The sequence below is a fragment of the Diabrotica undecimpunctata genome, chromosome 4 (assembly GCF_040954645.1).
Source record: "Diabrotica undecimpunctata isolate CICGRU chromosome 4, icDiaUnde3, whole genome shotgun sequence".
Lineage (NCBI taxonomy): Eukaryota > Metazoa > Arthropoda > Insecta > Coleoptera > Chrysomelidae > Diabrotica > Diabrotica undecimpunctata.
The window spans coordinates 160,531,335-160,543,407 of NC_092806.1; the positions used below are offsets into that span (position 1 = coordinate 160,531,335).

The 12,073-nt window shown below is 33.1% G+C and overlaps 2 protein-coding genes across 2 annotated transcripts in view; one reads left to right on the forward strand and one right to left on the reverse strand.

The window, feature by feature from the left end:
• The window catches only part of Agpat1 (1-Acylglycerol-3-phosphate O-acyltransferase 1), a 67,931-nt gene extending 66,138 nt beyond the window's left edge, over positions 1–1,793 (reverse strand). The window contains exons 1-2 of the mRNA XM_072530827.1: positions 1,515–1,793; positions 1,311–1,444 (exon numbers count right to left, since the gene is read on the reverse strand). Coding sequence (XP_072386928.1) covers positions 1,311–1,444; positions 1,515–1,699 — 319 coding nt within the window. The 5' untranslated portion in view covers positions 1,700–1,793. The remainder of the gene's footprint in view (positions 1–1,310; positions 1,445–1,514) is intronic.
• Positions 1,794–2,539: 746 nt separating this feature from the next.
• Positions 2,540–12,073, forward strand: part of HERC2 (E3 ubiquitin-protein ligase HERC2) — a 77,298-nt gene continuing 67,764 nt past the window's right edge. Inside the window, exons 1-12 of the mRNA XM_072530828.1 lie at positions 2,540–2,625; positions 2,751–2,988; positions 3,290–3,461; positions 4,528–4,802; positions 4,862–5,079; positions 5,823–6,249; positions 8,934–9,144; positions 9,216–9,332; positions 9,395–9,488; positions 10,474–10,655; positions 10,712–10,890; positions 11,620–11,969. Of these exons, the coding sequence (XP_072386929.1) occupies positions 2,764–2,988; positions 3,290–3,461; positions 4,528–4,802; positions 4,862–5,079; positions 5,823–6,249; positions 8,934–9,144; positions 9,216–9,332; positions 9,395–9,488; positions 10,474–10,655; positions 10,712–10,890; positions 11,620–11,969 (2,450 nt within the window). The 5' untranslated portion in view covers positions 2,540–2,625; positions 2,751–2,763. The remainder of the gene's footprint in view (positions 2,626–2,750; positions 2,989–3,289; positions 3,462–4,527; positions 4,803–4,861; positions 5,080–5,822; positions 6,250–8,933; positions 9,145–9,215; positions 9,333–9,394; positions 9,489–10,473; positions 10,656–10,711; positions 10,891–11,619; positions 11,970–12,073) is intronic.

The window sequence follows — 12,073 nt, forward strand, 5'->3', positions numbered from 1 at the left end:
AGTGGCTTTATGATATATTATGTGACGTTTTGACACTAAATGTAACGTGAAACGTAACTTTTTTACATAATCGGACTTACTGACCACTCCGCTTTTCAACGACGCCCCATGCGTTGCGATGCGTCGAGCTATTTAAGAGTTACCTTGAAAGGAGCCATAAATGAGCAGAATTAACCTAAGCGTTTTCTTATGGGATGTAACATAGGAAATGAGTGCTTTCCTAGCCTATTTACTTAGAATGCAGTACTGTCTAAGTTGCAATAAATAAAGAAATAAGATGAGAAATTTTTAATTAGAAACATTAAATTTTTAATACATATAAATAATGGAGGACTTTTATAAGTAGATTTTCGTATGTGAACCGCACTCTTACTAGATTGTTATGTTTTCATTTTTCATGGAACTCTCCTTTTGAAAAAATTAAGAGGCATTAAGTCGGGGAAGCGAGGTGGCCTGATATCATCTTTCTTGTAAACAAATTTTATCTAATGCGTCTATAAATTACTCCTTTCGCCATGTATGAAAATATATTTCTCTCTTTTAAAATTCCTCACAAAGTGAAAAAAAAACGCAAAATATCAGCGTTTTTTTTTGAGTATTTCGCTGTTTGTATAAGCATATCTTTATTGAATTTTCAAAAATGACCGAATGATTTACGGTATTTAATAATGGGACTCGGAAATATTACTATATAAATGCAAAACTGCAAAATTTTCTGACTCCAAATCGAAATATTCTCAGACGTCAGTTAAATACACCGTCTGATGAAACACTCTGTATATGGATACTTAAGTATACCAAAGGATACAACACAATTATAAAATAAATCACCTCAAATACGAAAGATAATTCTCATAATCTTGTGTGACCTTCTGATAGACATACTTCGTGCCACTAGACAAAAATATTTTATTCCATGTCTTCGTCAATAAATGACTTAGTTATACAATAATTCCCGTTATTTGATTTAAAGATATTGTTCTTATCAGTTACATTACTAAACAAATTTATTAGACATCGACTGATTGAATTATTGACTGAAGGTTTTAAGAAAATCTTGTTATCAGTAATAAGCTTAAGACTTTCTTACGAATATAGCTGTAGCAGCTTTAAAGCAAAATAAAACATTTATCATCTTATTAAAGGACATGATTATTCAGAGAGAGCTAATAACACGCATTTTTAAAGAAAATATTGAAGGAAATGTTAAAAAACTCTTAATTAATTGAATAGTTAAATTAAAAAGTGTTCTGCATATTATTTTATTGTTAATCATACTACATGTTTCTTTAAATAAAATACGTACTTACCCATAATATCTAAAGAACTTTGGTGGTTTGAAACGATGATACACGCCTGGTCCTTCTCCAAATTTTCTTTCCCTCGCAACACCCATCTTATCCCGAGAAGAGTTGTAATCCATCGACAAAAATCACTAGCTAATCTAAAATATCACTTTTTATAACACAAACAAACCAAACCTATGTAACTCAATCTGAAATTAATATACCTACAGCAAATTTTTCACATTTCCAGGCATAAAGCAGTAAACGGGGATGAGTATAACTGAATTTACCATAACCAAGGCATAATAAAGGAAAAATTTTAAGTGGTATCTGAAAGCTGAACTTGCTTCATAAAGAAACGGAAGGATTAAGATACAACTCGCTAAAATTATTTCGGTGTATGTTGCAGTCATTCCGAACCCTTTCTTGATAATTTACAACATACCAAATAAATCAATTTTTCAAATGTGGTGCACTAAACAATGATGATAAATAATATTTTATGTACTACGCCCTGTTGCCAAATTTCATAGATGTTTGGACCTAATTCCCCTCCTACTTAACTGTCAAATCCTGTACGAGGGAATAGTTAAAAGTTTATGTTTCTTCAACGAAACAAGCCTTAAAAATTGTTGTTGCTTAAAATTATTCATACAAAAATAGGCAAAAGGGAAGAAAATTACATAAGTGAAACCACATTGTCCATGAATATGTCTCTCAAAAAGCTATTTGTCATAAATAGAAGTTTAAAAGAGGTATTCTGTATGCTGTAGGTATGTACCTACTACGAGAATATTGCGATGGAGTAAAATGTTGTAAATTGATTAAAACTGTTCGAATCGCATATTGGAACGAAGAAATAAATGTTATATATACATAAAACAAATATAAATTTAAAACTCAAAATAAAATGATTGCAATTTTTTTGCGACAACGTGCATGATTTGTTAAGTCAGAAAACTTAAACTGCTTTTAATATTGGATTTAAAAATTCTAAGTTAAACACTTGTACAATGTGTAAGTTTTCATTAGGTGTCTGTTTATAACTGATTTTATATACTTCTAATATTCCTCTGTTTATAACTGATTTTATATACTTCCAATATTCCTATACGAATAAATAGATGTTGTAAGTTTCCATCCCCATCAATTTTGTGGAAAACAGTAACCAGGATACCATCGATGTAATGTATAATAAGTTGCCTATTTCAAATTCCTGTTTTCCTTTCCTTTCTAAGATCTGGCAACAGTGCAACAACTTAATGTCATTACTGTCACAATCGACAACTTGTCAGTTCCGTGTCAAGTTACTTTGACAAAAATGTTTACAATTTGCAAGGTACGGTAAATATTAATTTATTGAATGAATAAACCTCATTGTCTTAATAATAATGGAAGATAAAACTACAAAATCTTCAATCTCATCGATATTATGTTATGATTTTAACTCAAATTCGTTTGTAGATACTCGCCTAAAATGTCTCATTGTGAGACAACATTGAGGCCTCAGCCCCGATTGGACATAAAATGGCTTAAAACAAATTTAGAAACCTTATTTACCTCTCAGGACAACTTGATAAACTGCTGGAATGGGTTGATTACAGACGGAGAGCTAACAGGGGACTTCTCTGTTGGCAGACTGAATAGTGCTGGGGTGACTGCAAAACAAGGGGAATTCGGGAAATATTACTGCGGGCAAAGGGTAAAGTATTGAATTATCTCAAAAATTATATTCAAGAATCTGTTTTTATATTATTACAATAGTCCTTGAGCATGTAAATATATGTTTTTCTAAGTTTTTGTTGTCTTGAAAATGTACTTAAATATTAAGAGTGTTTGTATTTATATTCATAGCCTATTAAATATAATATCTACTTGATTTAAGATGTGATATTTACTATGGCAACCAGTATTTTCCTAAGCCATTGTAAAACACAACTCAAAACTAATATTTTTGTTCTAGCAGTTGCCTACATATTTAATTATTTATTTGTTGATTTCAGGTATTAACTTGTACATGTTGTGATGGAATTTGTGGTCCACTTAGTGGTTGCAATTGTCAACCATGCCAAAAGCTGGATGCTGAAGAATCTACCCAGAATAATGTCTCATATAAAGAAAAATTTCCATCTATTGAGTCTTTACTATATAGGTGGGATTGGGGACCTCAACCTAGTGAGTACATTTACTGTAAACTATGAAAAATAATAAGTTTTTTATGTATTATTCACAAGAATAACATTGAAAGCCTTACTATAACAATGATATATGCACATAGTGTAAATCCTGAAGTGTCCTTTTCATTTTCACAAAAGCAACAGGGATCACTGTTTTTTTAGCACAAATCTTTGAGACAATAGTCAAATAAAGAGGCAATGTAGGTTTGTAATATAACAATCTTTTTGTTCTCAGCACATAGAGTATTATTTAAGCGAGATTTCAATGTATTGTTTGTTCTCTTCTGTCTGTTATTTTTGCAACCCAGAACAACTCTGGTACTACAAAAATCATATTTGTTTTCTCTATTGCAAATATATCAACTTTTTATCTTAAGTCTTGTTGCTTACTGAAAGTTATTTTGACGATTGTGAGCAGTCCCAAAAATTTTTAAGCTCATTAGTAAATGACTCTAGACACTTTAAGGCTCCATGAGCTTCAAGTAGAATGTAGATCTTTCCTCTATGAATTCTTTTTTATAGATATGCTTCATTATTGCTCTTTACACCTTTTATTTCCACCAAGAATATAAAAAATGGGATTTTCTAATGATTTTGATAAGAGTAGGATCCTACAGAGCTTCCAAAGAGATGTCAATTGTTGCTCTGTGAATTATTTTTCATAGATATACTTCATTTTTCATTTTTTTTTAATTACAAAGTGACATTTTCTAGTGATTTTAACAATAGTTGGCTAATGTAGAGCTTTCAATAGATGTAGAAATTTATTCTGTGACTCCCTTTCATAGAAAGTTATTAACGTTGATCTTTATATCTTTTATTTCTACCAAAAAGATAAAAACTGACTTTACTAGTGGTTGTGACAGCTTTAGAATGTTACAGATCTTCCTGCAGAATGTAGATTGTTACTCTTTCAGTTCCTTTTCTTAAAAAGTCATTATGGTAGATTGTTATACCTTTTATTTCCACCAAGAAGATAAAAAGTAGCAATTTTAATATTTTTGAACACAAAATAATAAATTAGACTTTAATTAAATACTTATGTTCTAAATTTTTTATCCCAGCGACAGACCAACTGTCTGAAAGCATCTGCAGCTTAAACCAACAGCAAGAATCACTGTGTGCTGAAGCAGCTGACTCTACTTTATCATCAATTAGGCTTCACTATCGCTTACTAATATTCAAGCGGTATTTTATCGCCTTGAATCGAGCACCCCATCCTCTTGAAATAGAACATTCAATATTTACCAGAAAAGCAAGTATGGAACCCTCAGATGCCAAATTAACAGCCAAAATTAAGAAGATGTCCAATGCAGATCCTGCCACCAGTTTGGCACAGGTGAGTAATGGGTATATTCACCCATTTGCTATATTTATATATGTGTTATCGTTCTACAGGTTGGGTCACGAGCTGCACTAAATTTTTCCTTTGCTTTCCTGAAACGAGCATGGCGATTGGGTGAGGACATCGATCTCTGTAGCGAATTATTGAACGAATCATTAGATGCCCTTAGACTCCTGCCTGTGGCTACTTTGTTTGAGCAGAATGATGTATCGCCGGTGTGGTTGGAAGTAGTAGAAAGATCAATCAAATTTTTGAAGCAAGTTGTCACAGGGTAAGTGTTTTATGTTTTACATCATTTATTTTACTAGAAAATATCTGTGAATCTGAAGATTTTGTGGATTTTTTATGTTTTCTGGAGCAGCCAACCAAACTGGTCATCACTTCAATATGGTCAGCTACATATTTGTGTGTATGATCTTAACCATTGTTTGTGATGACGCTTTAATTCTTCCATCAGAAAACAATACATTCGAATGTATTGTATACTTTCTAAATTTGTTGTTAGTTGTCCCTGTTGGATTATAGGATTCTGCTACTGAAAATCAAATCTTCAACATATCCATATACAGCTGCTACACTCTATTACAAGTCCAATTTAGTCTAAAGTATTATATATTCCTCTTTTATTTTCTTTTGAAATATTCTTGTCTATGTTATTTAGCAAGAAGATACTTTTCTTTTACAACCTTTCAATTCCATCCTTAGTAATTTTTATAACCAAGTATTTATATGTTTTGCATGATTTTGTTTCTTGATTTTCTCCTTCAAATAGCAAATTGTTATTACCAGACCCCACTCTTTATAGTACTCTACTAATTTTCACATTATGTACTTAATTTCTTAGATATTAATTTGTTTTGATTGGCCTTTAGCATCTCTTGTCATCTATAAGATCTACACCTGCATTAAACCACCTTCTATGATCTTAATTAACCAAATATGTCTTTCAGTCATAAATTTCTTAATATTTGGAAAACGATAATGACAATTACTACTTATATAAATATTTTACAGGGATCTATCTAGTGAAAGACAGTATTGTACAGTTCCAATAGAAGACCAAAACATTTCCTTAAACCTACTATTAGAATTCGCTTTGCAAAAAGCGACATTGAGCAGTGTTCTCGACGTAGTTTTATTGTTACTAACACTATGGAATAAGAAAACCCACATAACTGATAACAGATCGACTGAAGACGGGGCTAGCGCCCCTCTCTTGCCATTCATCAGGAGGCTCTCTGAAATCAAACCGTCTCAGACTATTTTCGGTAACAAAGACGAGAGTGATCAGTTGGAAAGTAGTTCAAAGATATATTTGGATTTGCTGGAGTTGCCTGATGCCGAAGACTGTGAAATAGACTTAAGACAAGCTGCTGTGTGTATTATGGCGCATTTAGATAGGTTGGCAAGCTCGCATGTCCCGCCTTTATCTTTTAATAAGGTAAGTGAAAACTACATTACATAAACCCACAATTTTTGATAATTGCGTAAAGTCTGTCCCAAAATCTTCATTTTTTACCTTTTTAAACGATTTATCTGCCTGTTGGTAGTGTCATTTGAGAAACATGTCTTATACTGTGATTTTAATAACAGTTGGATCTAGAGTTTAATTCGCATGAATTCTGGTACCAGGAAAATCATATATGCAAATATATCAACTTTCTATGATCATTTTTACCATTATGAGCTGGTACTTACTTCACAATTGTCCTGTTGCTTTCTGCCAGGCCTTTTGCTGCTTGTATGCAGTACCAAAGGGTTTTGGCTCACTAGTAGATTGCTTCGGAACCTATATAGTTCTCTGAATATGCATCAGAACATATATATCTTTGTTTTGTGATTTCCCTTTCATAGATATGCTATATTGGTCATCTTTATACTGTTTGTTTCCGCCAAGAAGATAAACAGTGACATTTCTAGTGATTTTGACAATACTAGACTCTTGTATAGCTCCCAAGATCATGTAGATCCTTATTCTCTGAGTTCCTTTTCATAGATATTCTTCATTGGTGACTTTTATAGCTTAAATTTCCACCAAAAAGATAAAAAGTAACATTTTCTAGCGATTTTAGTAACAGTATGATGCTATAGAGCTTCTAATAGGATGTAGTTCCATGTTCTATGAGTTCCATCTCATAGATATGCTTATCTTTACTCTTGGAGATGCTTTGCCTAGGAAGTCATCACTGTTGTACTTTCTAGCTCTTTCTATTTCTATGATAAAACGATAAAAAGTGTCAGTTTCTAGTGATTTTGGCAACAGTATGATGTTGTAGAGCTTTCAGCAGGATGAAGATGTGTAGTTTTCATGTTCCCTTTCCTAAATGTGCTTCATTTGTATCTTTTATTTCCATTGAAATGATAAAAAGTGACACTAGGTGACATAAAGTGATCTTTATACCTTTTATTTCGATTAAGAAGATCAAAAATGACATATTATAGTGATTTTGATAACAGTAGATGTTCCAGAACTTCCAGCAGGATATAGATTTTTTCTAGGGGAGTTTATTTACCTAGAAAGTCATTACTGTTAAACTTTATACTTCTTATTTTAACTAGAAACATAAAAGTGACATTTTATAGTGATTTTGACAACAGTATGATGCTACAGATCTCTTGGCAGGATGCAGATCTTTACTTTCTGAGTTCCTTTCCATATATATACTTTATTGTTGATCTTCATACCTTTTATTTCCACTAAGATGATAAAAAGTGTGATAAAGTGACATGAAGTGATCGTTATACCTTTTATTTCCTCTAAAAGGATAAAGAGTGACATTTTCTATTAACGTTGAGATCAAAATGATGCTACAGAGCTTCCAGCAGGATATGGATCTTTTCTATAGGAGTTCGTTTTCATAGAAAGTCACCACTGTTGATCTTTCTACTTCTTATTTCCACTAGAAAGATAAATAGTGATATTTTCTAGTAATTTAGTAATATAATGATGCTGTAGAGCTTTCAGCAGGATGTATATCATTGCTCTGTCCGTTTATTTAAAAAATATGCTGCATTGTTGATCTTCACACCTTTTATTTTCGCTAAAAAAAAAGTAAAAATGCCCTTTTTTGCTGTGTATACTAAAGAATGACATTTAGAGTGATTTTGACAACAGTACATGCTACAGAACATTAATTAGAATGTAGATCTTTTCTATTTTAGTTTGTGTATCTAGAAAGTGATCAGTTTTGATCTTTATATTTCTTACTTCCACTAGAAAGATAAAAAGTGACATTTTCTAGTGATTTAAATGATTTGTGACACTAATAAATGACTTGGAAGCATGTAAGGTTTTTTGAACTTCCATTAGATGTATAAATTTCTTCTGTGAATTTCCTTTCATAGATATCCTTTATTGTTGATCATCTTTTATTTTCACTTTTAAGAAGATAAAAGGTGACAGTTTCTAGTGGTTTTGAACGTTACCATTCTCTTTCTATAAAATGTTTTAAATTTCTGTTTACCAACATAATTTAAAACATATTTCTACTGGGCCGAAAAACTGTTTAAAACTAGTATTGTCACTAAATAATACTTCTCCTTAAAGTTTTTATTTTTATTTACCTAGTCTATACATTTCTAGACAGACTTTACCTTATTATTCCAGTCACAATCTAACGAAGTAAAAACTGTGCGATATTTAATAAACTTGATGGCACTTGCCATCCAGTGGCGTACATATATTTTATTAAATTTTAAAATTGCGAAATAAAATTTCGCGCTTTAGGATAAATCGAAAGCTTTCAAAAGGAAAGCGTGCCGAAGAGGAAATCTTAACGTCAAATATAGAGTATTTTCAATTAAATTCGTGTTTCTTTTATCGTTAAACTATAATCAGATACATATTATTTTTTTAGCAATAACAAAACATTATTTTAATAACAACTAATAAAATTGTATTTTTTTAACAAAATGTGCATATTACTTTTCTTAGAACTTCATTGAATATTGAAACTGAACACTTAAATACTGAAAACAATGTCATAGTAGGGTTAAGAATTAAAAAAAAAGCATCTGACAACGTTGATCCCAATGCCGGGTTGGTTTGATGTGATTTAATTGTGTTTTTATGTCGTTAGATTCAGTTTGTAAAAGGAGTAGATATATGTAATCGCACTTTTTTAGTCATCCTATTATTTCAACGGCCAAAGAGTGTGGGGATGGGGTTGGCTTTCTTGGGCGATCGGAACAGGACCGCAAAGTTGCGAGGCCATCGCAGATCTGACAATCAAACAACTGTGTTGTTCCGACAGAGGTATTTTGATACTCAGTTGTTCCGGCAAAGTGTATTTTATGTATTTCACCTCCGAGACCCAATGTCCTCAAGTCATAGAAGGTAAATATTTACTGAATTGGTTTTCGACATAAACTTTAGTTATTCGTTTTAATCTTCAACGCCTCTTTCAGGTTTAAAAGATATAGAAATTACAAAAATAGCTTCTCACACGGAAGGCAAGCATTTTATGGCTCTGACAAAAAAGTCTGAGGTGTATTCGTGGGGTAACGGCGATGGCGGTCGTTTGGGTGAGTCAATTTTAAACAAGCACTTTTCACACAAAACGTTTATATTGTCGTTTTCTTTACAGGTCATGGTGATACTACTTTTAGAGAAGAACCCACTGTAATACAAGCTTTGTTGGAGAAAGATATAGTTGAGATTGAATGTGGCGCCACCTACAGGTAATTTTATTGATTTTAAATAAGTGATAGTTTCGACCGTTACTTGATGGAAATTCATTTTATGTAACAATAAAACACTGAAACCTTTTGAAACAAGGGGAAAATTCACTCATCCCAGATACCTACGGTATCAAAAGGATTGAGCTCTGGTGGGACTCTTTCCATGTTATCGAGTCCTAGGTGACTTGGTACGTCGGTGTATCTCCCAAAAATTTTCGCACGCATCTGGACGTCGAAAGTAGCACAGTTTTCTAGTAGTTTCTTCAGAATGACTCCAGTGGTAGAAAGAATAATAGGTATCGTCTGAGTACTTTCCATTCTCCATTGTCTTCTTATTTGTACTTCCATATCTCTGTACTTGGCGATCTTTTCGTTGTACTTAACACACAGATTATTGTTGTTAGGTATCGCCACATCGAATAGTGTTATTTGTCTCGTTAGTATATTAACTAGCACGAGATCTGGTCTATTATGTGCTACAGTTTACAGTCTGTGAGCACAGTGCGATCCCAGTGTAGCTTGTAGTTGTCATTCTCAAGCATACTCTCAGGAACGTATTGATAATATGGGAGATGGTTTGTTTGTAGTCCCAGTTTAAAAGTTATCTCTTGATGAAGGATCTTCAGAAGGATTTATATTCAGTTGCAGCAAATGCCTGGCAGCCCCAGTAAGATGTTGGATGGTTTCTTGGGCTTGACATCCATATCGGCATTTGTCGTTTTGGACCTGAAGGTCGTTGACGATATATTTCAAGTAATTTTTGGTAGGTATAACCTGATCCTGGATGGTGAGTAATGAACCTTCTGTTTCTGGGAACATCTTTCCTGATATCAACCAATAGTTCGACGCTATATTGTCGACATAGTCTTGACTTCATTGCGATGTCGTCCGTGCAGAGGTTTACCCTTCCAGATGCGCATTTTTTTATTATTATATTATTTATATTATAATTGTCATAAATGATCGATATCTTTTTATTGTGCAGTGCCGCCATATCTGCGAACGGTTCCCTGTACACCTGGGGTAAAGGCTATTATGGAAGACTGGGTCATGGCACCTGTGAAGACTGTTTAGTACCGACCCTAGTAGCTGGATTATCCGGTCAGCACGTCGCTAAAGTAGCATGCGGTTCTGGGGATGCTCATACGCTCTGTGTAACCAGTCAAGGTATGCTTGAAAATAACCTAGAAACGATTGTTTTTATCGGTCTATCGTTTTTACAGGTAAAGTTTATAGTTGGGGAGACGGCGACTACGGCAAACTAGGCAGAGGAGGCTCAGAAAGTTCTAAAATACCTAGGTTGATAGAAAAATTGCAAGACGTGGAGATAACGGACGTTTATTGTGGAGCGCATTTCAGCGTGGCGTTATCCAGCGAAGGAAAACTTTATACTTGGGGAAAGGTAAGTCTTATGTTGATAGTTTTTTTTCAAGATTTTGGTACCCTTTTCATTATAATACTCAAACGGAACGAACCGTTATTTTTCCTTCATTTTTTTGGTTAATTATGTGAATATAATTTAATTGGCATAACTCATAAATTGTTATCAGCACAAAAGAAATACACTAACATTCTCCCCTTCTAAAAACATGTTTTTAGAGAAAAACAAATGTTTTTAGAACACCTAAAATTATTAGTGTAACGAATGAACAATAAAATATAAATATAATAGTAATAGAATGAAGTAAGAACAAACAAAATTTATTAACATATAGCCAATGGGCATATTTTGACCATCGGACGTTGTGGGAAGCCATCTGGAGCTGTCCTCAGACTAACAACGCGTACAATACTACAATGCCGTCAGTGCCACAATATAACTCAGTGATTCTGGCCAATTTCCAGCGAAGAGGAGACTGTTAATTTTTTATAAGGACAAGTGCACTCTTTTTGAGAGACGCAACAAATGAGATAAGTCTTATGAAGTTTTGGGATGATTTTCCCACATACGGATTGGTTTGACTGAAAAAATATGAATATAGACAATTTTAACGAGGGAAATTTACAGAATGTCGAAAATGAAATTAGTAATTAAAATAAATAACCAAATAAGGTCATATGTTAGAAATATTAAAAATAATAAAATCAAAATATTTAAATACTTTTCCAAGCAAATTAATTTTTTCTCTAGGGAGAGGGTTGGCGGTTAGGCCAACCGAACGAAGACCACATTCGCATCCCGGAACCAGTTGAAATCCTGCAAGACAAACGCGTCGTTTCTATTAGTTTAGGCACTGCTCACATTCTAGCTTTAACAGACACGGGAGAAATATACGGTTGGGGCAAAAACGAAAACAAGCAACTATTCGAAACGCCCGATATTTACATCCAACAACCGAAGATGATCGAGTCTCTGAAAGGACAAAGAATCGTGGGAATATCTTGTGGGCCTTCTCAGAGTTTCTGTTGGACCGACGTCAACTCATTTGTGCCTAAAACTTCGCTTCCGTTTGTTATAGATCTCTCAGAACAGACTTTCAAGTAAGTAAAATCTTTGTATAAATACAATTAATTTGTGTATTGTCACGCGATTCTATTAATGTCCAATTTATTAAGAATTTTACCCTTATTTTAACAATATTTTA